This window comes from Pseudogymnoascus destructans (assembly GCF_001641265.1).
Source record: "Pseudogymnoascus destructans isolate 20631-21 unplaced genomic scaffold scaffold_1, whole genome shotgun sequence".
NCBI lineage: Eukaryota > Fungi > Ascomycota > Leotiomycetes > Thelebolales > Thelebolaceae > Pseudogymnoascus > Pseudogymnoascus destructans.
In genome coordinates, this window is record NW_020167520.1 from 1645901 (window position 1) to 1668998 (window position 23098).

General features: G+C 52.4%; 5 protein-coding genes across 5 annotated transcripts; 2 read left to right on the plus strand and 3 right to left on the minus strand.

The window, feature by feature from the left end:
- Positions 1–10946: 10946 nt before the first annotated feature.
- Positions 10947–11778, minus strand: MEP5 (Fungalysin/Thermolysin Propeptide Motif). The gene is made up of 2 exons (XM_024464104.1): positions 11239–11778; positions 10947–11160 (listed from the first exon to the last, which is right to left on the minus strand). Exons 1-2 carry the CDS (start codon positions 11538–11540, stop codon positions 10968–10970), a joined length of 495 nt encoding a protein of 164 aa, XP_024328394.1. The 5' UTR covers positions 11541–11778; the 3' UTR covers positions 10947–10967.
- MDR1 (GTPase-activating protein) lies at positions 11703–15737 on the minus strand (the record flags this gene model as incomplete). Its single annotated transcript, XM_024464105.1, has 1 exon — positions 11703–15737. One exon carries the CDS (start codon positions 15735–15737, stop codon positions 11703–11705), a length of 4035 nt encoding a protein of 1344 aa, XP_024328395.1.
- A 431-nt stretch (positions 15738–16168) lies between these two features.
- On the plus strand, positions 16169–17161 carry RPL39 (Ribosomal 60S subunit protein L39; the record flags this gene model as incomplete). The annotated part of the gene is made up of 3 exons (XM_024464106.1): positions 16169–16231; positions 16278–16487; positions 17057–17161. 3 exons carry the CDS (start codon positions 16169–16171, stop codon positions 17159–17161), a joined length of 378 nt encoding a protein of 125 aa, XP_024328392.1.
- A 1206-nt stretch (positions 17162–18367) lies between these two features.
- On the minus strand, positions 18368–19619 carry VC83_00413 (uncharacterized protein). The gene is made up of 3 exons (XM_024464107.1): positions 19403–19619; positions 19253–19341; positions 18368–19130 (listed from the first exon to the last, which is right to left on the minus strand). The coding sequence occupies exons 1-3, from the start codon at positions 19464–19466 to the stop codon at positions 18783–18785; spliced, it is 501 nt and encodes a 166-aa protein (XP_024328393.1). The 5' UTR covers positions 19467–19619; the 3' UTR covers positions 18368–18782.
- Positions 19620–19792: 173 nt separating this feature from the next.
- Positions 19793–22834, plus strand: SMP3 (alpha 1,2 mannosyltransferase). Its single transcript, XM_024464108.1, has 4 exons — positions 19793–20538; positions 20673–21058; positions 21153–21280; positions 21334–22834. The coding sequence occupies exons 1-4, from the start codon at positions 20430–20432 to the stop codon at positions 22289–22291; spliced, it is 1581 nt and encodes a 526-aa protein (XP_024328390.1). The 5' UTR covers positions 19793–20429; the 3' UTR covers positions 22292–22834.
- The last annotated feature ends 264 nt before the right edge of the window (positions 22835–23098 follow it).

A 23098-nucleotide genomic window follows, 5' to 3' on the forward strand; every position in this document is an offset into this window, starting at 1 on the left:
CAGTGTTATTGTTTTTTTTATATCACGGAATCAGTTGAATACTATTTATTTACCAAGGCATACCAGTATTGCCCGAGTACCACTCGTACTCGACTCGAAGAAATCTAAGCCAAGAGACGTAGACAGAATTATAGAATACTTGAATATTGCTGTGATACTTACCATCGTCAAGATGAGCGAGTCTTCGCTATCACCACCGCCCCTAGAGGAACCGTGCGAATATGAGAATGCCTCTTAAGATCCACTCTTGCCCCTACTACTTGTACGCATGCCTATATGGCCTTAAGACCAACTGTTACCAGGTTCTGACTCAATCCTCTTTGTAAAGGGTCTATACTCTCGTACTATTCTTGATAATGTGCCTTTAAGAATATCATTTAAGTGCTTGTAGCCACATTGCACATATACACCATCACAACCTACAAAGATGCAGACAACAAGTAATCTTTAGAAGCATTTAAAGATACAACATCTAGCAATACATACATAATATAAGAAAAAGCATGTTTAAGACAGAGATACACAGCTACATTCTTCTAGCCTCGCAAAGTACCTAGCCATGCACTAAATTCGTCAAAATTTAGAGAGCTTCTACTCTTATTTATTGTGTCTAATAACCTACCATTGCATACATCTAAGAGTCTATCCTTCCAGCAGCTTGTTAGCCATTTAAATCCAACAACACTTGTAATTAGACAGACGACAATTGCAAGAGACTTGCAACAGATATTTTGCATTTATAAAGCAAGGTTACAACTTGAATTACAGCAGCAAACTGCACAAGGTGGACGGATATCTTTAACAACTGATACTTGGTCTACATGCAACTATTCTAAATACGCTATAGTAACAGCACATTGGATCTCTAATAAGTGGCAGTTACGATGTACAGTCTTAGATGTTATTAAGCTATAAGAGCCAATCTATTCTAGTGAATATCTTGCAGGGCAGTTAATAGCTGTTACAGATGACTATGGTATTACTCCTGTAGTTTTTACTATCACTCGTGATAACGCTTCTGCAAACACTACCATGCTCTTATGTCATACTGACATTCGTTGCACTCAGTTTGCTATCAAACTCAAGAGCAAACTTAGAAATCTCCTCCTCAAACCTACAAGTCACCATACATATCTGGGCTTATCACACCAACAACAGAAGCAATACTACTCAACGATTGCTGAAAACTCTTCTACTACATCTGTTTATGCTACATACATCACGGCATATCATTTGGACACTCATTGAACAAGTTATTAAGAAAATCTCCTCCTTAAGGGGGTGGGCCAATACTACCACATGGCATATCTCTACCAACTAGAGGCCTAGGAACATGAACGATAGCTCTAGAAGCTTCTACAACCCTCTATGATTCATTACACGTCATCGCTCCTTAGTTACCCACAAGATTGGTTAAGTTATGACATAATTTGTCTATAGGTACTCTGACCTTGGACCTCCTTTTCACTTCCTATAGGCTAGGAACCCAAGAGATGGTTCTATGGGATTCTCTTACGTTCACTACATGATTAGCAAGCTAGTTGTGGGTCGCACTTGATTTCTAATACATTTACCAAGCCTGGTTAGTCATGGAAAGGCATGGAAAATAAGAGAACTACACTCCTTTGGCATAAATAGGATTGCCCTTTCCTTAAGAAAGGGCAAGCAGGCAATACAGTAAATCGACTATCACATACTTCCACGTCTTTTACAAGCTTCCAAGCATTGATCTTGTTATTCTCTGTTTTTGAAAAGTCAGTGAGGTGCTAACCTCTGACTTACCCCTGAGTTCTCAGACTCAACATTTGTTGCAACTTGTCTAAACCACTTCACCACATCACACACCTGATTGCTGCGTTGTGGAATAGTCTAAGCTACAACCCTTTGGCTCTGTTTCCTAAGACAGTGTGTTGTCTTAGTAAATTCATCCCTTCCTTGGGTGGCTAGATTCTCATATCTGGTGCACCCACCATTACATCAACATTTGTTGCAACTTGTCTAAACCACTTCACCACATCATACACCTGATTGCTGCGTTGTGGAATAGTCTAAGCTACAACCCTTTGGCTCTGTTTCCTAAGACAGTGTGTTGTCTTAGTAAATTCATCCCTTCCTTGGGTGGCTAGATTCTCATATCTGGTGCACCCACCATTACATCTTAGAATATGAGAACTTTTCAGTCGCGACTGACCCGTAACGGCCCCGAGTCTCGATGGCGCCACGTGATGGCCGTAACTACCCCGAGTAAGGAGGCATCCTTACACTACCCCCCGCCTTGAGAAGGTGCTTTGTCCTCAAAGCACGCAAGCCGAGTAGCTGCCGCGACGAGCCCTTGTTTGGGTTGGTGGGTGAGGTGCGGGCGCCAAGACTAGAATGCCCTTTGTTTGTCCAGAAGGCTGATGGTGGGCGGCCGTATAGGCACTGGAAGTGGTCTGAATCCGTTTGCGCAAAGTCGCGTCTTTGTTGTGTGCGCGGCGATTAGTGTTGCGAGGGTCCGTATTGGTATCGAATAGGGTCCGCGCGGTATGTGTCGAGGGGGAAATTTCGCGCTAACCCGATTCGGATGGCTTTGTTATAAGCCAGAATATGAATTCGAGCTTCGCCCAGAACTTGTTGTTTTCTTCACAACAACGACGCTGAGCCCCCCTCCCGAGACTGGTAAGTGGCCCTTCCGATGGTACAGCTGGATGCTAACAGGTTGTTTTTAGATACAAAAACACAACGAACGATTTGGTAGGTGACGGAACCGCGCTGGCGCGGTGGTGATAACTTGGGTTGGGCTGACGGGAAATCGCAGATTTCCAATTTGAAGATGCCGGTTCCCCCTCCTCCCGGCGCCCTCACTGTGGCTTTCCGCCAGCAGTGTATGCACTGCGTGCGCGCCAAAGGGCGCAAGAAGGACGGAGATCCCGCCGTCTCGTGTGTGTGGAGCTTGGAAAGCTCCAAGTGTGAGCGCTGCGTGGCCCAACACGCAACGTGTGTTCCGGTGGGTTCTCGTTTGGTTTTCGGTTTTGTGGTTTGTCTGTCTGCCCGTCGCTGACCTCTGGAGATAGATCTCCTGGTTTGCTGGCCCGGAGTACCAGAAGCTCCTGGCTACCGAGGCAGCAACCCCTCCCGTCCCCGCCGCCATCAAGGCCGCTGCGGCGGAGATTGGGCGTGTGGTCACATTGGCCACCGCCAATATGCCGAAGTTCCGCTCCCCGGCCGAGCTTTCGGCCTATATGGAGAGTTGCGCCCTCCGCGCCGCCGTCGAGGACGGTCTGGAGGTAAGTTTTCCGTTTCCCTTGTGTGTTTTTGGTTCTCGCGCTGACGACCGTAGCGGGTCCGCCAGGCCGTGGCCGTCGTGGGCCAGAAATCGGCCCTGATCCTGGTGAACCAGGAGAAGGAGATCGCTGCCCTTGATGGGGTGGCTTCTGTGGTGGATGCGGTGGGGGAGTTGGTGGAGAGGATCCCCGACGTCCTCGCCGCGGCGGCGAAGGTGGGCGGTGGTGGGGGGAAGAAGAGGAAGAGGGGGGCGGAGGTGGAGGAGGAGGGGGTGACCGTCGACCTTGGGTGATAGGCCCTGTGTCGGAGGGAACTCGGGCGTGGTCTTTCGCGTGGGGTCACTTCGACCCTTCGTCTCTCATGGTGGTAGCCGCTTGTTGCGACGCCGGTGAGACGTTTGGGAAGGGTGGCTTCCGCAAGGGCTACGGCTCTGAGGGTGCCCTGGCTTAGAGGGTGTTTAGTTTAGTGTCGTAGGTAGCAACGACGCTGTTTTCCTCTGCTTTGCCGTGCCTCTCGTGATCGTAGCTTGGTTTGCCTGTCTCCCATTCCGTGATCCAGCCGGGTAGGTCCTGCGGCGGTCCTGGCAGGTTTGGGTACTCCGCGTGGAACTCCTGGATTTTGTAGGGGGAGTTCTTAAAGTTTGAGGCGGGGTACCATTCCGGGTCCGGATCGTATCCGACCCAGGATACCTGGTATTGAAGTTGTTTTCGCCGGATCCTTACGGCGAGGATCTTTTCGACCTCCCACTCCTCTAGGCCGTCTACGACTTCGCTGCTTGGCTCAGGCGCTGCTTGACCGGGCAGCGGGTTATTCGGAGCCTTGATGAGTACGTCTGGAGAGAAGACATCGTGTATTTGGGAACCCTTCGGTAGGTCTAGTCGGAAGGCGTGTCCGATTTGTTCCAGTACCGTATAGGGTCCGACCCATTGTTGCCCCAGCTTACGGCTAGGGCGGTGATTTTTCAGATTCTTGGTCGATAGGTAAACCTTGTCTCCTACGTCCCAGTCAATGGCTCGTCGGCGTCGATTCGCGTATTTAGACATATCCTCTTGTGCTTTGGCCATGTTCTCCTTTGCGTAAATCCATGCGGAGTGCATGCGGTTTGCTACTGCTTTGGCTTCCTTCTGGTTCATGACTTCCCTAGGGGTCGTGGCTTTCGGGGTTTCCCAGTCCCAACTGGTGCGCGGATCAGTTCCGTACTTGAGTCGGTAGGGGGTCATTCCGATCGAGGCATGGGGAAGGGTCATTTGCACCCGATCCATGATGGGAATGAGCTCGCTCCAGTTATCCTGGTAATGTGATACGAAGGGCCTCAGTCTCTGATCGATATACCTATTCATGATTTCCGTCTGCCCGTCGGTCTGCTTGTGATAGGCTGTCGACAGCTTAATCTTGACCCCTATGATTTGGCAGAACTCTCGCCAGAAAGCTGATATGAATTGGGGTCCGCGATCACTAATGATCGACTCTGGGGTGTGTCCGAATCGATATATCCATTCGATGAATAGCTGCGCCATTTGGCGGGCATCGGTGGTCTTATGACACGGTATGGACACCGAACCCTTACCGAGTCGGTCCATGAACACAAGGATGCTGTCGAATCCGTGTTTATCCTTTGGGAATTCCTTAAAGTCCATCGTTAGGTGTTGCATGGGGTATTCGGGTACCGGTAGGGGGTGTAAGAAGCCTTGCTGCTTCGTCACGCTAGTGTGAGAAAGTCGGCACGTCACGCAGTTGCGCACATATCGGAGGCAATCCGCTTCCATTCCGACCCAATGATACTTCGGGGCGAGTAACTGATAAGTTTTCCTGCCACTAGGGTGGGCTACTGATACTTGATCGTGTGCTTCCCGTATGAGTTTCGTACATAACTCGGTGTGCCGGTTTACGCACAGTCGACCTTTGTATAGCAAGAGTTGGTCCTTCATTATAAACCCGTTAGGTAGGGGGTCTTTCACGCGAGTGTCGGTAAACGACCTCCTATTATCCGCGCAGAGCGCTTCTATCAGGTCAAAGGGGACCTGGGTGTTCGGGGCGTCCATCGCATTGATCGAGGCCACGTACGTTTGTGCTAATTCGGCACTGATTCGGGAGTGTAGTCGGGCTGGGCCTAACAGCACCCTCGCACGGCTGTCGAGTTTGACCTTCTGTTGCGTAATCAGGTCTTGCTCTCTTCGGCTCAGTATATCTGCCTTCTGATTGTTCTTGCCAGCAGTATACGCAATAGAGAAATTGAAGTCGGAGAGTAGCTCCATCCACCGAACCTGCTTCGCCGTGAGAACCTTCGTCGACATGAAGTATTCCAGCGATCGGTGATCTGTATAGACGTCGATTCGGTGGCGTACCGATGCTAATTCTGGCCTCCATTTTGCGAATGCTTTGACGATGGCGAACAGTTCCTTGTCGTGGATCTCCCAATTGATCTCATGCCCAGATAGGACGTGACTGTAGAAGCTTACAGGATACCATCGCTTGTCGGGGTGTTCCTGAGAAAGGACACCGGCTACGACTCCATCAGAAGAGTCTGTTTCCAGCTTCGTAGGCAATTCGGGGTTGAAGTGGTGGAGCGCCTGCACGGCTAAAAGCTGTCGGCGCATTTCTTCAAAAGCGTTCTCACATTCGTCAGTCCACAGGAACGGTTCTGAGGGGCTGGTGATAGTGGTGAGAGGCTTGGCTATTTTCCCGAAATTTCTGATAAATTGGCGGTAGAAGCCGCAGAATCCAAGGTAAGACTTCACGCCTGTGACAGTTGTTGGCCGGATCCAATTCCGGAGGGGTTCGATCTTCTCGGGATCCGCTTCGACACCGGTAGTAGTCAGGATATAGCCTAAATACTTTGTCCGGGTTACGTTGAACTCGCATTTCTTAATGTCGGCTTGTAGTCCTGCTTCTCGAAGCCGTTGGAGGACCTTATGTACGTGGTCCATGTGTTCCGCGGGGTCCTCGGAGTAGATTAGGATGTCGTCTAGGTAGGCAGTACAGAAGTCGTCCAAGTATTGCATAAGAACGTCGTTCATATACCTCTGATAGGTTGCGGGGCCGTTCGTTAGGCCAAACGGCAGCACTTTGCATTTGTAGGATCCATACCGAGTCCGGAAGGTCGTGTACTCCTCGGAGTCGGGGTCCATTCGTATACGATGGAAGGCTTGCCTAATGTCTAGCTTCGTGAAGATTTTTGCTTTCGACACCCGTCCTAGTAGTTCGTCGATACGCGGGATAGGGTAGGGGTCGTTACGGGTAAGTCCGTTCAACTTCCGGTAGTCGATACAAAATCTCAGTTTGCCATCTGCCTTCTTCACGAACAGTATAGGGGAGGCAAACGGGCTATTGCTATTGACTATAAAGCCCTTCTCGAGGTTCTCTAATAGGTATTGCTTAGTCGCCTTAAGCTCTTCGGTGCTTTGTCGGTATAGTGGCGAAAAGGCATTTGGTAAAGGGGCTTCTAGTTGTATCTTGTGATCGTATATGCGATGCGGGGGAAGCTGATCAGATTCCGACTTCGAGAAGACATCGGAATAGTTGCGGTGCATATGCGGAAGCTTGTCCCGAATGAGGCGGAGCGTTTCCTCGTCCTCGGCCGCTTCCCTCTCTCGGATGATCTGGTCGATCTCGTAGATGCTTGTCGTAAAGAACTCGGAGTCGCTTCGCATCATCTCATAGTGGAAAGCGTTTGCGCCAATCTCGCAAATTTGGACCGGCGTGAAGCTGCGTACCAGGGTCTGGCGTCGGGAAAGAGAGAAGACTCCGCTCCTCCCATCATTCTTTCTCTCATATGCGGATGGTCCGTTTCTTGGAGGTTTCGCCTCCACTTGCCCTAAGGGTCCGTCTTTATAGGTTTCCACGGGCGAGGCTCGTGTCCTTGGGGTTTTGGGGTGCGGGTGGGTCATTCCCTCGTCTCGCACCGGGCTCGGTGGGGTGATCATAATAGCGTCACGATGGGCCGTTATCACTTTCATTGGTATCGAGCGTCCGCCCTCACGTCGTCTGTCGTCATGGTCGATGGCATCGTCCCGCTGGTTCGCATCCGATTGATGGGCGGGGTGACGTATAGACAGTTCACGCGAGTGGTAGGGCAAGGTGATCTCTTTGCTCCAGCTAGGAGTAGGCGGGTACTCCTTTGGCCATACTAGCAGGCTCTTTGCAGAGTCGAGTAGGATTCGGAAGCGGCTAAAAAGCTTCTTCCCAATTATCACATCTTGCGCTCCGAGATCTAGGAGCACAAAGGGGCAGTTATATATTCGGCGTCCTTCGACTGTCAAGTGTAACCGAATATACTCCGATACGTAGCTTTGGATATTTCGCTGAAATCCACGTATGGGTACAGAGTAGGGCAGTTTCCGTATGGGGCTCTGAAGCGCTTTCGACAACCGTTGCGCGAAAAGCTTATTAATGACGAGGTAGCCATTTGCTCCTGTGTCTGCGAGTGACTTCGTTTGCACCCCGAGTCCGTTCATACTCAGGGTTGTATCAACGAGAAATTGGGAGCCTCCCAAGAGCTCTCGTAAATCCAGTCCTTGCAGATCACATTTGCGTAGACCTAGGAAGGAGCCTTTCCCTAGGCCTCGTCGTTTTCCTCCAGGGACGCATCCGACTGGTGGGCGACTGCTTCCTCCCACTGCTCTTCGTCCTCAGGGGCTTCGCGGTCAATCTCCTTGACGGTGGGGTTGAGCGGGCATTTGTCTTGGAAATGGCCCGGCTTGCCGCACTTGAAACAGTTCCCGGACGTAGCCGGCACGGCGGTCCGCACGCGGCCTGTAATGTCCGGCTTGGGGGCCGTGGGCGTAAAAGGAGTCCTCTGGAAGGAGACCAGAGGGCTTCTTGTAGGCCTCGGCGGTTGGGTTCTTCCGGGCTCAGCGGGTGTGAACCTAGATGAGCTCAGACGAGCGGGTCCTCGGGAGCTCGACTCGCCGCTCTTGGACGGGAAGCTTAGCTCGTTGTTCCGGCGTCGCTCCTGATCGAAGGCGGTGAGTTCTCGGACCATAGTGTGGTAGTCTCCCTTCCATTGACTTTTGATAACCGCTACGCGGCTACGGAATTGAGGGGTCAACTTGTTCCACATGTACCGAAACCATTCCGACTCTGTGACCTGTCCCGTAATAGCTGCACTTTGGAAGCGAGCTTTGAACTCTGAGAAAGTCTCGTTGGTATGTCCTTTCTCTCCCATTTGGAGGTCGTCGAAGAGGTTCCGGGCCTGTTCCGTTTCGTTGCCAGTGAGGTAATATGAACCCAACAGGTCCATCATCTCGTCGGCACTCCGAAACCCATGTGTCGCGGATAGGTATTGGGGTTCGAGGTATTTCTTTGCCAGGCCAGTCGTAGTCCCTCATATCAACGCTCTTCTCGAGACGTCGGTAGGGTAGTGATCCTCATTGACTACGAGGCGGTCCCGAATGGACGCGCTCCATTGCATAAAGGTATGTTCTATCCCATCGCTGAGCGGCGTAATCTTCTCAGAGATGGTGGATTTCTTGTAGCGATTCGGAGGGTCTTCGGAATACATCCTCGGAATCGATGGAGAACGAGTGTTTCGAAGAGGCGGCAACTGAACTGTCTCGGGGGTGTTTCGCATAGGGGAAGTTCGTCGCTCCTCAACTTCGACGGTGTCCACCTGTGGCGTGGACGGTATTCTGGTCTGGGTTGCCGCTAGGTTGGCTATCATTTCCTTGATCTCTTGCATCTGGATCTCGAGGTTTGCCATTCGATCCGGTATGTCATCGGTGGGTGCAGCGGTCGTAGCTGCAGCGGTGGTTTGTCTCGTTGACATTCGTGACGGTTGACCATCATTGTCTTGGGGGATGTTTGAGGTCATTTTCCTCATATTGGTTCGGGAGTGTATCGGTGTCGATACGAAAGAGTTTGACTTCCGGTAGCTCGTAGCTATCAACACTCTTGTTCACAATTGCCTCTGTGCTTGAGGGGGTTCTTAAGGATCTCGTATCCTATTCGGCGCCAACGCGTCGGCGACTTTACCAGCTTGCTCTGCAGGATCAAACCCTGATCCACTGGTTGTCCGTGAGTTCTCTGGGGTCACGGCTATTTGAAGTCGTCAGGTCTCTACTTCGAAATGTCACTGAGTCGCGGTCGGTGGTGTTTCGACAGTTCTCCTGAGTCGTTCCGTTGTGGGATATTATTTAAGTACGGCCGTCCCCGGCAGGCGTGATCTTTTTTTGTATAATGTAAGGACACAGGGAATACGGCTCTCCGTAGGTGCATATGGGAGTGCGAGTCGGAGGTGATGCTGTATTCTATCCTATAGGTCTACTACGAAGGATACAAAAAAGATGAAGGTGTCACCCTGTATGGCTGTTCCCTTAAAATACCCGAAACCGCTCCGACTCAGCTAGCTCCCTGTTTGCCTAAGGCTTCCTTACATTATGTGCCTAAGGCTGTCAGTCGCGACTGACCCGTAACGGCCCCGAGTCTCGATGGCGCCACGTGACGGCCGTAACTACCCCGAGTAAGGAGGCATCCTTACAAAATATTGAGTTTAAGCAGCTTAGCCTTGATATGCTAGTACGATGGAGCTTAACATATTATATGCTTTATTTAGCGTTGAAGTTACAAGGTCTAATAACAGCTCTCTGTGCATCTCAACAGCTTGATTTAAGTATGAAAGATATAGCTTTAATAGCAAAAGATTAGCAACAATGAAGGCGTTAATTAGATTTTTTTCTATATCTTTATATGCCTAACAGAGAATCTACAAGGCTCTTCTTATCCTACTTTAAATTATGCTGTTATATAGTATATGAGAATGACACAAAAGCTTGAAGTCTTTAAAGCTAGATATACAGAGAATAGCACCATATACAATGCTTGTTTAGTAGCATTAAAAAAGCCTAATGAGTATTATACACTTGTAACAAATCAACAGTGGAGTCATTCAACTATAGCTACAATATGCGACCTATGTTATAACTTTAACGTATTTGATATTATTTGGCCAAAAAGCATTCAAGACACGTGAAAAAGGTGGGCAAAAGCACAATGGCAAGACTGTTATTATAAATATTCAGGCAAGGCATTAGACATCCAAGCAGCAAAGGTTATGGAAAGTATCCAAGATGAGGAATTAGAAGATGAGAATTCTAAGAAGACAGAGTCTGATTCTGAGGATGAGCTATGTCTCACAACGGCAGCCAGATTTAGATCCAGAATGGAAGCGCTGGATGAACGAGCCAACTCTTGGGCCTAAAATTGATATACTCAAGTTTTGGGCAAGTAAGCAATACTAATATCCAATACTTGCCGCAATTGCCAAAGATCATTTAGCAATTCCTGCTACATCAGCGGAATCTAAGCGAGTGTTTAGTGTTGGTGGCGATATTATTACAAAGAAACGGAACAGATTTAGCACCATCTACGCTACGATATCTTTATGTCTTAGGAATTGGGGCGTGGTATCAGCAGGTGAGCATTCAGAGGAAGATGAAGATGCATAGTTACTGTATTTCCATAGTCTATATAGCTATCAATCATGTTTTCATATTTATACTCGAGTACTACTCTACTCGAGCCCAAAAAAGAGTACTCTACTCGAAGATCTGAGTAGTACTCGAGCAACACTGGTATTTACTCAGCCAAATATAAAATATCTCTCAACATATATACAGTAAAATCATCACTCATACCCTCACCATATATCCGCATCCCCCCCTCCTACCCAACTATATACCCCCCTCCTCCCCCATTCCTACACCCATCTAGCAAACTCCGGAAGGAACAGTCGTGCTCTCCTTCCTTCCCGTAGACCCGCTCCCCATCGACGGACCCTGACCCAATCCACGCTTCGCAAACGCCTTCCAGAGTTCACACCGGTTCGCACCACCAGTGAGCGCCTTATTGGCATCAATGATCGCGTCGCGGGCTTGCACGAATGTAGGGCTGCAGGGTTGACTGTTTATTCTTAGCGTCATGTCTTTCTCCATGGAAAATGGAGAAGGGGGAGGAAGGGAGGAAAAAAGGGGGACTTACAGAGCCATGCCATCAATAACCAACTTCATCGTCAAGAACTTCCCGTCCGTCGGCACCTTCCCGTTGAACGTTGGCTGGCGCGCCTCAGAGTTACCATGCTTCTCCACCAAGTTCCAGAGCACCTCATAAAGGATAGTCGCCCACACCGTGCTAATCGACGGCATCAACCTGGCCGCGCGCGACCAAGGGGTTCTCGGATGGGACTTCTCCGGTGAAGAACGAGTTTCCGTATGAGAAGACGAAATCGGCATTATCAATATCAAGACCATGAACCACCTGCTTGAAGTTGACTCTCTCTTCATTTCCCCTCTACTCTCTCGGGATAGATCCCCCAAAACAAATAAGAAAACGCCAGAACCATCTCTCTATCCCCCCAAGATGGCCATCATCCATCCATCCATCCTCCCTACAAGCCCCCCAATCAAATCTCAAGAAAATTATACAATGCACGTTCCCCCCACCACCTAATTATTCCTCCCCAACTGCTGCAAGTTAACCAACTCCGCATACCTCCCCCCCTTCTTCATCAACTCCCCATGCGTCCCCGCCTCCACAATCCTCCCCTGATCAAAAACATAAATCACATCCGCCTTCTGAATCGTCGACAAGCGATGCGCCACCGCAACCGTCGTCCGTCCCTTCGCTGCCGCATCCAGCGCCGCCTGCACCACATGCTCGCTCTCTGAATCCAGCGCTGACGTCGCCTCATCCAACAACAGGATTTTGGGATCACGCAGAAGCGCGCGGGCGATGGCGATGCGTTGTTTTTGCCCACCGGACAACATCGAGCCTTTGCTGCCGACCACGGTCCCAAAGCCGTCGGGGAGGGACATGATGAAATCGTAGATGTTAGCCTCGCGACACGCGTGCTCGATTTCGGAGTCGGGGACATCATCGCGATCTGCACCGAGGAGGATATTATCCCTGATCGAGCCCTGGTAGAGCGTAGGTTCCTGGCTGACGAGGGCGAGGTAGGAGCGGTAATTCGCGATGTTGAGCTTTGAGATCTCCTTTCCGTCCACGAAGACCCCGCCGACGAGGGGATCGTAGAAACGTTCTAGTAAGGCGATCGTGGTGGATTTACCGCATCCGGAGGCCCCGACGAGGGCTACGTATTGGCCTGGCTTGACGGTTAAGTTTAGGCCGCGGAGGACGGGCTGTTCGGGGCGCGTGGGGTAGCGGAAGTGGACGTCGCGGAACTCGATCGTCCCATCCATAGTCTCGAGATGTTCGCCCTCAGTGGACCAGGAATCGATAGCGGGGACGCGATCAAACAGGACCTTGAGCGCGCGCGCGGATTCCTTGGCCTTGCCCATGTCGGGGGCGAAGGAGAAGACGGTTCCGGCGGACTGGGCGCCGAAGATTATGGAGGTGAAGCAGAGGAAGAATTGGAAGATTGTGTATTCCAAGTTGATGAGCAAAGTGCCCCCGTACCAGAATCCGAGGGCCATGACGAGGAGGCTCATGGATTGCGATGCTGCGTAGAGGGTGGAGGAGTGGAGTGTGGATTTCAGACTCACGACTGCCTGCGACGCGAGCTGCTCCTTGTACTTATCCAGCACGTCGGTCTCGCGGGTGAGCGACGCGACGGTGCGGATGGCGGATGTGGCTTCGCAGGCGTAGCTAGCGGAGGACTCGTAGGCTTTCTTGGAGCGGCTCTGGAACTGGGCGAGGACCCAGAAGCGGAGGAAGCCGCAGCCGAGGAGGATGGGGATTGTGGAGGCGACGACGAGGGAGAGCTTCCAGCCGATGGCGATGGAGACGGCGAGGGCGGCGACGAGGGTCACGATGACGGTGAGGATTGTGCCGAGGGTGGCGCCGGAGAGGCCGGCGATGTGCGTCGTCTCGGTAGAGAGGAAGGATGTCAGTGCGCCGGCGGTATTCTCGTCGCGGTCGAAGAAGGCGATGTCCTGGCGCAGCATGGAGCGGAATGCCTGGTCACGCACGCGGTGCACGAGACGCTCGGAGCAGAAGGCGAAGGCCCAGCCTTGGATTGCGAAGGCGATGAATTGCACGATGGCGAGCATGAGGTACATCAGACTCCAGAAGTTGGAGTCGCTGATGACCTGGGCTGGGGAAGAGGCGGTGGGTGCGAAGGATAGGGTCAGGATCTGCTTGGCGAAGAAGACGGCTTGGGTTGGGTTGCCGCCACCGCAGATGATGGCCCAGAAGAGGCCGACGAGCATGAGGTGCGTTTCCTTCTTGTTGAAGGAGGCGACGAGCTTGATCAGTGTCCAGAGAGAGTACGTTTGCTCGCCCTCAGGGACGCGCTTCTGCAGGGCCAGGCTGGACTGGGACTTCTCGGTTGCGGTGCGGTTCAGCTTGTTCGCGATGTTCTTGTCATCCGGGTCTTCGATGTAATCTTGTCCTGCGGTTTCCGAGATGTGGCGGGCGAGCTTCTCATCATCAGCATCGATAGCTGCCTGTTCTTCGGCGGTGACGGCGTTGACGGAGGCAATCTTCTGCGCCTCAACGAGTCTAAAGTACGCGCCTTGAGCTTCAAGAAGTTGATCGTGGGCACCATGTTCGATGATACGGCCTTCCTGCATAACGACGATATTGTCGGCATCCTTGATAGTAGACAGACGATGAGCGATGGTAATAGTAGTTCTCCCAGCAGCAGCGACTTCAAGCGCAGCCTGGACAACACCCTCAGACTTGGTATCAAGCGCAGACGTAGCCTCATCAAGGAGCAGAATCTTAGGATCCGAGATCATCGCACGAGCAATAGCAATACGCTGTTTCTGGCCTCCACTGAGCAAGAATCCACGCTCACCCACATGCGTCTGATATCCCTCAGGAAGGCCTGTAACAAACTCGTGGGCATTAGCCATCTTGGCCGCCCCCACAGCGAGCTCGGTCTTCTTCTCGAGACTCTCGTACTCGTACTTGGTGCCGATGAGACCGTGGAGGATGTTCTCGAGGATAGTAGTGCCGAAGAGGACGGGCTCCTGGGCAACAAGCGAGATGTTGCTGCGCAACCACCTGAGGTTGAGCGTGCTAACATCGTGGCCATCAAGGTAGACGTTACCGCGAACAGGGTCGTAGAAGCGCTCGACGAGGCCAACAATGGTACTCTTTCCGGAACCGGAGGCACCGACGAGAGCGGTCTTCTTGCCAGCTGGGATCAAAAGGCTGACGTCCTCCATGACGGTGACTTCAGGGCGCGAAGGGTAGATGTGCTTGATGTTGCGGAGCTCGACAGTTCCCTTGACGTGCTCGAGCTTGATGCCCTTGTCGTCTAAGGAGTCCAGGGGGGACACGCGGTCGATGGTGTTGAAGATCTTGGCAGCAGCGGATATAGCAGTGGTGAAGGCCTGGATGTTAGGCGCGACGTTTCCGAACGAGAAAGCACCAATCATGATAGCCAGCAGGGTCGTCAAAATGTTGCTGAGCGCCGTCTCGCCGTTGACGACCATCTTGGCGCCCTGCCAGAAAGCAAGACCGTAGTTGAGATAGACGATGCCCATCATGCCTCCGATCATGAACCCGAGAATGACCTTGACCTTGTAACCCCACTTCTCTGCGTCGGCGAGATGGATGTCGTACTGCCTGGCCAGCTTGTCTTGCGTGCCGAAGGCCGTCGCGTTGCGGATGGAGCTGATGACCTCTTCGGCGATGGTGCCTCCCAGGGCGTACGACTCGAGGGATTTCTTGTTATACTTGACAATGAAGCGCGACAGGCCGCCCATGAGGAAGATGATAGCAAAGACCGTGGAGGACAGGATGAGAGTGAGCTTCCAGTACTTGATGAAACCAATGACAAAGGCCGTGACGAACGTCGCCACAGCCGCCAGGGTGAGGCCGACCTTCTCAGAGATACCATCCTGCACCAGATTCGTATCAGCCGTGATGCGCGTAGTAATCTCACCGGCACCAAGCTTGTCAAAGAACCCAATATTCTGCCTCATACACGCCTCCAAATAGCGTTCTCTGATCTTCCCGCTGATATGCTCGCCGGTATAGATGAAGCCGACGGTGAAGATGTAGATCGTGACAAACTCGGCGACGGCAATGTATACAAAATACAAAACATTGTGGCTGAGAATCCCCGCGAATTCATCCTTGGGGATCGTCTTGAGGAAGAGGCCCTGGAACTGGCCCGCCAGGTTACCAAAGACGATGGTCATGAGAGGGAGCGCCGCGCCGGCCGCGATGGCGCAGATGCAGCTCAGCGCGATGATGAGCTTGTCGTTGAGGGTGGCATAGCGGTACAGGGTCCAGTAGGTGGAGGTGACGACGGGGATATCGACCTGTCGCTTCAGGATCTCAGCCTCGTCGGCTGGCAAGTGGCGGAAGGGATCGTCGTGCTCGTCCTTGACTTTGATGACATTGGAGTCGAGCTTCTTGAGGTCGGCCTCCTTGTCGGGCGGCGACCCGGTCTCCTTGTCCACGGGCTTGCGGTAGTTGGCGCTCTCGACGTCGTCGGTGGACTCGCCGTTTGTGGAGGGGGTGGCTGTCGGGACCTCGAGGTCTTTCGCGTCGGGGTGAGACCCCATGGCAGCAGCGTGGGGGAGCGGTGGCACCAACCCCTGTGCTGTGCTTCTGCAGCGTTACGCTTGGTAGAATGAAGAGTCTCAAGAGTCTCAGACAGACATGTATGGAAAAGCGTATGGTAGTAAGAGGGGAAAGGGAAGGGCACGGATAGGTATATATGTGAGACAAAGCTTTTGAATATGGAGATAGGGGGGGGTAGGGAGGTAACCCAAGATTTGATTAGATATGCTACGGAGTTTGGGGAGGGGAGTGGTTTTGAGTGGTTGTTCTTGTTGTTGGGTTATGTATAATAATAATGTGGTCAGGTTGATTCTTGGCCGGAGCTTGATCCGTCCGGTCGGTGGGTCGGTGAGTCGGTGGGTCGGTGGGTCGGTGGGTCGGCGGGGTTATACTCAGTACATGCGAGGTATGCGAGGTACGAGGGGGATGACGGATGCGAAGTACGAGTAACGAGGCGAGGGAGGCGGTAGAAGTTACAAAGGGTGGGTTTGCCAGTGTAAGGCGGGGGGACGGCGTAAGGCGGGGGACACCGACGTCGTCAGTCAGAGGCAGCTGCCGCGTCACCTCCCACGCCGAATCCTACAGCGCACACCATCCTCATCCTCATCCACATCCACATCCAGCCATCAGGCCATCCAGAATCAGCCATCCAGAATCAGCCATCCAGAATCAGCCATCCAGAATCAGCCATCCAGAATCAGCCATCCAGAATCAGCCATCCTCACCACGCCGACCCCCCCAAACCACCGAGAGTAAGCTCTAGGAGTCTGTATGAATGAGTCTTCCCTCTCTCCCACCGACATCCAGAGGTGCCAAGGCCCGGGTTTGTACAGGTGTTCGGGTCCGAAGGTGTTGATTCCATCCCGTAGATCACGTGACTGGTAACTTCCATGTTTAACGCCGAACACAACAGTTGGGATGGATACCACGTGACCACCGCCAGGAAGCGAAGGCGGAAAGGGTTAGGGCACAGTAGCCCTGCCCCAAAATTCAGACTGCCCGCTACGATTGTAGGTTTGACGATTCTGACGAGATCTTTTTGAGGATTATCGACAACCACCAACGACTCGACAATCATTCAAGATGCCGGTACGTGATGTTACTTTGCTCCCCTGGAGGTTGGATGGGCCTGTGTTTGTGCGATCATACCAGCGACACTTCCACGAGCAAACCAACGATTCCGACAGCACCTACTACAGCCCACCTACCGCACTCTTACGCTGCGCATTGCACAGCACCACCGACCGAGACAGGAATCAAGGAAAACATGAAAAAAAAAAAAAAAAACAAAAAAAAGCAACAGCTAACACATCCCCCCCAGAGCCACAAGTCTTTCCGCACCAAGGTCAAGCTGGCCAAGGCCCAGAAGTCCAACCGCCCCATTCCCCAATGGATCCGTCTCCGTACCGGAAACACGATCAGGTAAAATAACCTCCTTGCCTTTCTCCCTCTCCCCCGCCACCATCAGCCTGGCTGGCTGGCTGGAGGGGTCGAGGTGATGATACAACCTTACAGCCTGCGTCCGCAGGCGCCCGAACAACTGCTGATTACCTCACAGATACAACGCCAAGAGGAGGCATTGGAGAAAGACCCGTATTGGAATCTAGACGACTCGCTCTCTGGTTTCTGATCCACCCCACCACCGACATCCTGGTCACGAACACGAACAACAACGAAATCAGTTGCTATTGAGAAAGGATCTTTTTGCCAGGCGGGATGGATCGGATGGGGGGGAGATGGTGCATAGCATGAGATCAATGGATTGCTGATGCACGAATTTTCTGCCAACTCTGTCTTGAGCTCTTGATTGCAAATTGTGTTGGAGTGTGATGGTGCGGTGATATGTGATGTGTATGCTGCGCTGGTCATGTTGAAGCTCCTCCTACGAACGAGAGATTTGATTCTCGATGTTCATATGATTCGATGCATGACGAGTATGATGTGCCGGCTGCCCACGAACGAGAGATACCTTGTCTCGATATGCCGAATCGAGCAGCAGCCATCTCTACATTTCTCATTCCCCATCCCAACCCCCCCTTCCCCCGCTCCTCTCCCCTTCCCCCAACAGCCATTAGTACTGTTCCGGAAGCTCACGTACAAACACATTCCGGAATGTCCTTCCCACCCCTCCCCGCACCCTAAAGCACTCCGGCTTCTTCGCAAACCTTAACCCACCTCCCCCGTATCCGTCGAGCCTTACCTCAACCTCCTCTCCTCACCCCCCAACCTTCCAAACCCTCCTCCCTCTCTATCGGTTCCAAGAAACGGACGACGGAGGTTTGTAGGAAAACACTCTCCCCAGATGTCTCTTAGCTAACATACCGCTCGTTCAATGTAAAATTGAGTGGGATGTATAGAATAGAATAGTGCTGTGGTGGATGAGTAACCCACTCTCTCTCACTCTTACCCTCCTGCGGCGGCGGGTCAGAAGGATGGCACGGGTTACAGTTTACTCCCAGATCAGGAGTCAACCTCACCAGTAGCAATCGCGTATAGCCATGCCAACAGCTCGAAAACATCTCCTACCATTAGCCCATCATTCACTTATACATAAGCACCATCACCATCAACTTCACCAGCAGCAATCACACATCAGATCTCATATCACATCAGCACACACACCCATTAAAAATCATCTTCATTCCATTCTCCTATCCCCATCACCCCACCGCTTCTCTCAATCTACTCTACCCCGCCTTCAAATCTACCCCACCCAATCCCCCATCTTCCATGCATCCTCAAAAGCCAAAAGAAAAGAGAGACAAGAACATCGCATCACACAAGCAAAAAAAAGCGAATCCATCTTTTCCAAACCCAGTGTATCCCGTATCATTAGCAAAAGCACGGCGAGAGAGAAGGAAAAAGGCGAAGAAATGAAGGAATGCGTGAGTAGGCGGACCAGAAGTTGTTGGGTGAGAGCTAGGTGTGGTGTTCGACCGCTGATGTCGAGGGTGAATGAAGTAGGTAAGGTTCGTATCATCATTGCTGGGTCGAGCGAGAGAGATGTCCCGAGACCCCGCCTCTCAGCATCCAAGTACAACCACCCTTTAACGATCCTCAGCCCACTCATTCTCCCTCCTAATCTGGTCCTCCTCCTCCGGCGTAAAATCATTCGTAATATTAAACGTCTTCCTAATCTCCTCCGGGCTCTTCCCCTTAATCATATTCGCCACGGTCTTGCACCCCACATCGAGGAGCGGCTTGATGTCCAGGTAGTTGGAGGCCAGGATGATCTCAAACAGCATCTCCTGGTCGACCTGCATGAACTTCTGGTCCCACTCCTCGATGTCGGTGGTCTTCTTGCGGGAGTCGGAGTCGTCGTCGGCGGAGGCGGGGGGGTCGTCTTTGTGGTGCTCGCACCATTCGATCACTTTCCTGAGGACGGATTCGTTGACCTGTGGTGCGTGTGTTAGTGGGGGTTCTTTCAGGTGCTGTGGAGGTTCTGCGGGAGATCGAGAGAGCGGGGGGGGGGGGAAGTGAAATTGCGGCGTGATTGGGGGCGGAGAGAGAAACGTACGTTGGGGATAGGCACTTCGGCGCCGGCGGTCTCACCAAGATCCTCCATCATGTTGACGATGAGCATAGAGCGCTCGGCGACCTGGCGCTCTGTGGTGGGTGGGTTAGCTGTGTTTCATGCGGATCAGGGAAGGCTATGGGCAAGACTCACTGACGACGATGGGGACGCCATCGTTCGAGACGAGGGTGATGGTGTTTGGGCCTTGATCAGCCATAGCGACGGAGTGCGTAGTAGTTTCTTGGTGTAGTTGTAGTGAGGTGAGCGATGGTAAGTGAGGAACGAAGCTGTTGTTGTTGTAGTTGCTTCGGCGTTGGGGTATTTGTATGGTAAGTTGCCTGGGGGGGAGGTGCAAGGACGAGAGGTATGACGGGGTTGTAGGTGATCAGTGTGGGGTTGTTCGTGGTTGCCTCACAAAAGCCGCAGCGCAGTCTGGGCTAAGCCGCGTTTGGTAGCTCGGCTATTTTTCTTTGCCGCGGTGGGAGGGCAAGCAAGCGCCAAGGCTGGATTTTCTTTATTTGGGCGGTTATGAATTCATATGGAATGAAGGTTATACTCCGTAGTTTGTAATTCTTTGTGGTTCCTTTGAATTCAAGGTCAAGCACTATTTTGCGATGGTGTCATGTTACTGTCGGCTGTCATTTGTTAAAGAGTCTAGTCGTGTCTCATAGGAAATGAGATGAATGAGACGGTCCTCAACAAATTCCCACGCGGGACCCTGATTCCCTGCTCCCCGCCCGCTGTCTGAGAACCTTCGTTTGCGGAGTCCAAAATTGCAAATTTCGCCGAAAGCAGCAACCCCGCCAAAGCGATAAATCGTAAGCTTTGCTGGTTTTATGCAGACAAGACCGAGCCAACCCCAGAAAAGCGAAAGCGCGCGCGCCTTGATTGCAGTATTATGATCATCATCATCCCCACATCCCCCATCTCCATCTCCATCCCAGCCAAACCCCGACACCCTCAAACACCCACGACCATCAACAGCTTCACGACCATCCTTTTCGCCCTCGCTGCTGCTTGCTGCTCCCGCTCGCAAACCCCCAGGTCGCACCCATCACCAATGTTGGCCACCCCCAGCACATCGCAGTTGCGATCTCGAACCACCCACCGTCACTGCGCCGCCGCGTAGCAGACCAATCTACCCCAACCACCACAAACCACACACACAAACCGCGCAACGATGTGGCGTCGCGCGTACCTGCTGCTGGCGCTGGTGCGTTTATACTTCGCGTTGTCGCCCAGCTACTTGCATCCCGATGAGAACTTTCAGGGGCCCGAAGTCATCGCTGGTACGTCTACTTCCCCGTCATCCGCAGCCTCCGGATATCCCCGGAAGAGCGGCCCTTTTCCCATCTCCCATCGTCGGCGTGTGGTATATCTACAGTTCTCCGTTTTCTATCCGCTAACTGCTCCCGCGATACAGGCCAGATCTTCAGCTACCCCGTCAAGCTGACCTGGGAATTCACCTCCGAAAACCCGATTCGAAGTGTCTTCCCCTTGTGGCCCGTCTATGGCCTGCCTATGCTGCTGCTGAAGTGGATATGGATCGGCAATGGACAGGGTGGGGAGGTGACGCCCGCGGTTGTCTTCTGGACGCTGCGCGTGCTCATGTTCCTGCTGAGTTTCGTGCTGGAGGACTGGGCTATTCATGAGCTGGTTGAGAAGCCACGGCACAGGAGTTTAGTGATACTATTGGTCGCCTCATCGTATGTGACGTGGACGTTCCAGGCGCATACGTTCTCGAATTCGTTGGAGACGATTTTGGTGGCGTGGAGTCTGGTGCTGATACAGAGGATTGTGGATGATAAGGTACGGATTTCCCTAGAGGCAGATATATGAAATACGCATGGAAGATGTGTGTGGTGGGATGGGAAGTGTGGACACTGGCTAACGGGTATTACAGCAGCGGACATCTCCTTTCGCATCTGCGTTGTTGGCTTTCTTGGTCGTCTTTGGATTCTTCAATCGGATCACATTTCCCGCATTTCTGTTCATCCCCGCGTTTCGTTTGATACCCCATTTCGCGCGGAAGTGAGTCCCTCCCCCGTCCCTCTCAACAATCCCCCTAACCTCCCCCCTCACAGACCCCTCTCCCTGCTCTTCATGGTCATCTCCGGCCTCTGGACCCTCTTCTTCGCCATCGCCATCGACACCGAATTCTACTCCCGCACCCACCCCGTCACCTGGTCCACCCTCTTCACCCACCCCATCATCACCCCCCTCAACAACCTGCGCTACAACCTCGCCACCTCAAACCTCGCACTCCACGGCCTGCACCCGCGCTACGCGCACCTCCTTTTCAACCTGCCGCAGCTCCTCGGCCCGGCCTTCCTGCTGCTGTTCTTCCGTCCTCACTTGTCGTTGCGCTTATATTCTGCTATCTCAGGCATCCTCGTCCTATCAGTGTTCCAGCACCAGGAGGCGAGATTCCTAATCCCTACCATCCCGCTGATCCTCTCATCCATCCGGCTGCCGGCGAAGAAATCTCATCTGAAGATTTTCGCTGCGGCTTGGCTGGTGTTCAACATTATCTTCGGGGTACTGATGGGCTCCTACCACCAAGGCGGCGTAGTACCAACGCAATTCCACCTCGCGAATATGGAAGACGCGACACACGCGCTGTGGTGGAAAACATATTCCCCTCCCGTCTGGCTACTAAACGGGAAGAACGAGGTCCTCACCACACACGACCTAATGGGTATGCCCGGGGCCAAGATGATCTACGAGCTACGCGCCCTGGCGACGTGTGGCTCCTCCTCATCTTCGAACTCCAAATCGGGGAATAATAACGCGACGGGCACGTACCTCGTTGCGCCGCTGTCATCGAGTTACTTATCGGATTATATCGCCGAGAATAATGGAACGAAGGGGGGGCTGAGGTTCGAGGAAGTCTGGAGGTATAGGATGCATCTTAACCTTGATGATTTGGACTTTGGAGATGATGGGGTGTGGCCGACGCTCAAGCGCGTGGTGGGGAGGAGGGGGTTGGCGACGTGGAGAGTTAGTAGGGATTGCTCTTCATCCTCGGGGTGGAGGAGCTGAGTTGGGGTTTGGGTGGTGGGTTGACGTGGTGGTTGTTGTGCGAGCGAGCGTGCGCTGATTTCTCATCTCATCTCATCTCATCTCATCACTATTTTTTCAGCGCGTTCGTGTTGTCGTTGCGACGTTTGAGCGCTCATAGGGGGTCGGTGGAAAAGCTGGACGGGAGGGGGGGCGTATTGGAGTCAATACGGAATGTGAGACCATATATATTTGGGTACACCACGTCCGAGCGGGGGTTGGCCGGGGGCATCGTAGCACTCGTGGCTACGTTAGACAACAGCGCCGCGCATGCATGTTATGTATGCGGGGGAGCGGTGACACGGAGATATATAATGGTCCCGTAATAATTAGATTTTTTAATACGATGGGGGAAAAAGGGGGGGGGGTCTTGGCATAGATATAATATGTGGTGGTGGATATTTGGTCGGGGTTTAGTAATGTTTGGTGGTTATAGTCCAGTCATTTTTGACTTTGGGGAAGTGGTGAGGCGGAGGGAGTAGTGTACGATATGTATGTATATTATCAAATTATAGAAGGTTGTGGTTTATTGGGTTCTTCAGCTTGTGGTCGTAAACGCTGTGACAAGCGGAGCATCTGCATTACTGCGACGGAGCAAGCTCTCTCCTTGCCGTGATTGATTCCACCACCTTTCCTAGTAATCACAGCTGAGTATGTTCGGGTATCATACTGACTTGATTCGATGAGCTTGCTGCGGTTCGTCTCCTTTGAGTAGAATAGAGGTTGTCGCGTGGTTGGCCCGTAGCTGGTCCAAACTCCATGGCAGGCGCCCGTGACTACCGCTCTCAA

Excerpts from the sequence above, each read along its gene's own strand:
- MEP5 (XM_024464104.1), bottom strand. The coding sequence starts at position 11,540 with ATGAAGAGAGAGTCAACTTCAAGCAGGTGGTTCATGGTCTTGATATTG. Across the intron at positions 11,161-11,238 it reads GTTATTGATGGCATGGCTCT|TCAACCCTGCAGCCCTACAT; the intron begins GTAAGTCCCCCT and ends AAGAATAAACAG.
- VC83_00413 (XM_024464107.1), bottom strand. The coding sequence starts at position 19,466 with ATGGCTGATCAAGGCCCAAACACCATCACCCTCGTCTCGAACGATGGC. Across the intron at positions 19,342-19,402 it reads TGGCGTCCCCATCGTCGTCA|AGCGCCAGGTCGCCGAGCGC; the intron begins GTGAGTCTTGCC and ends CACCCACCACAG. Across the intron at positions 19,131-19,252 it reads CCGAAGTGCCTATCCCCAAC|GTCAACGAATCCGTCCTCAG; the intron begins GTACGTTTCTCT and ends CACGCACCACAG.
- SMP3 (XM_024464108.1), top strand. The coding sequence starts at position 20,430 with ATGTGGCGTCGCGCGTACCTGCTGCTGGCGCTGGTGCGTTTATACTTC. Across the intron at positions 20,539-20,672 it reads GGGGCCCGAAGTCATCGCTG|GCCAGATCTTCAGCTACCCC; the intron begins GTACGTCTACTT and ends CCCGCGATACAG. Across the intron at positions 21,281-21,333 it reads ATACCCCATTTCGCGCGGAA|ACCCCTCTCCCTGCTCTTCA; the intron begins GTGAGTCCCTCC and ends CCCCCCTCACAG.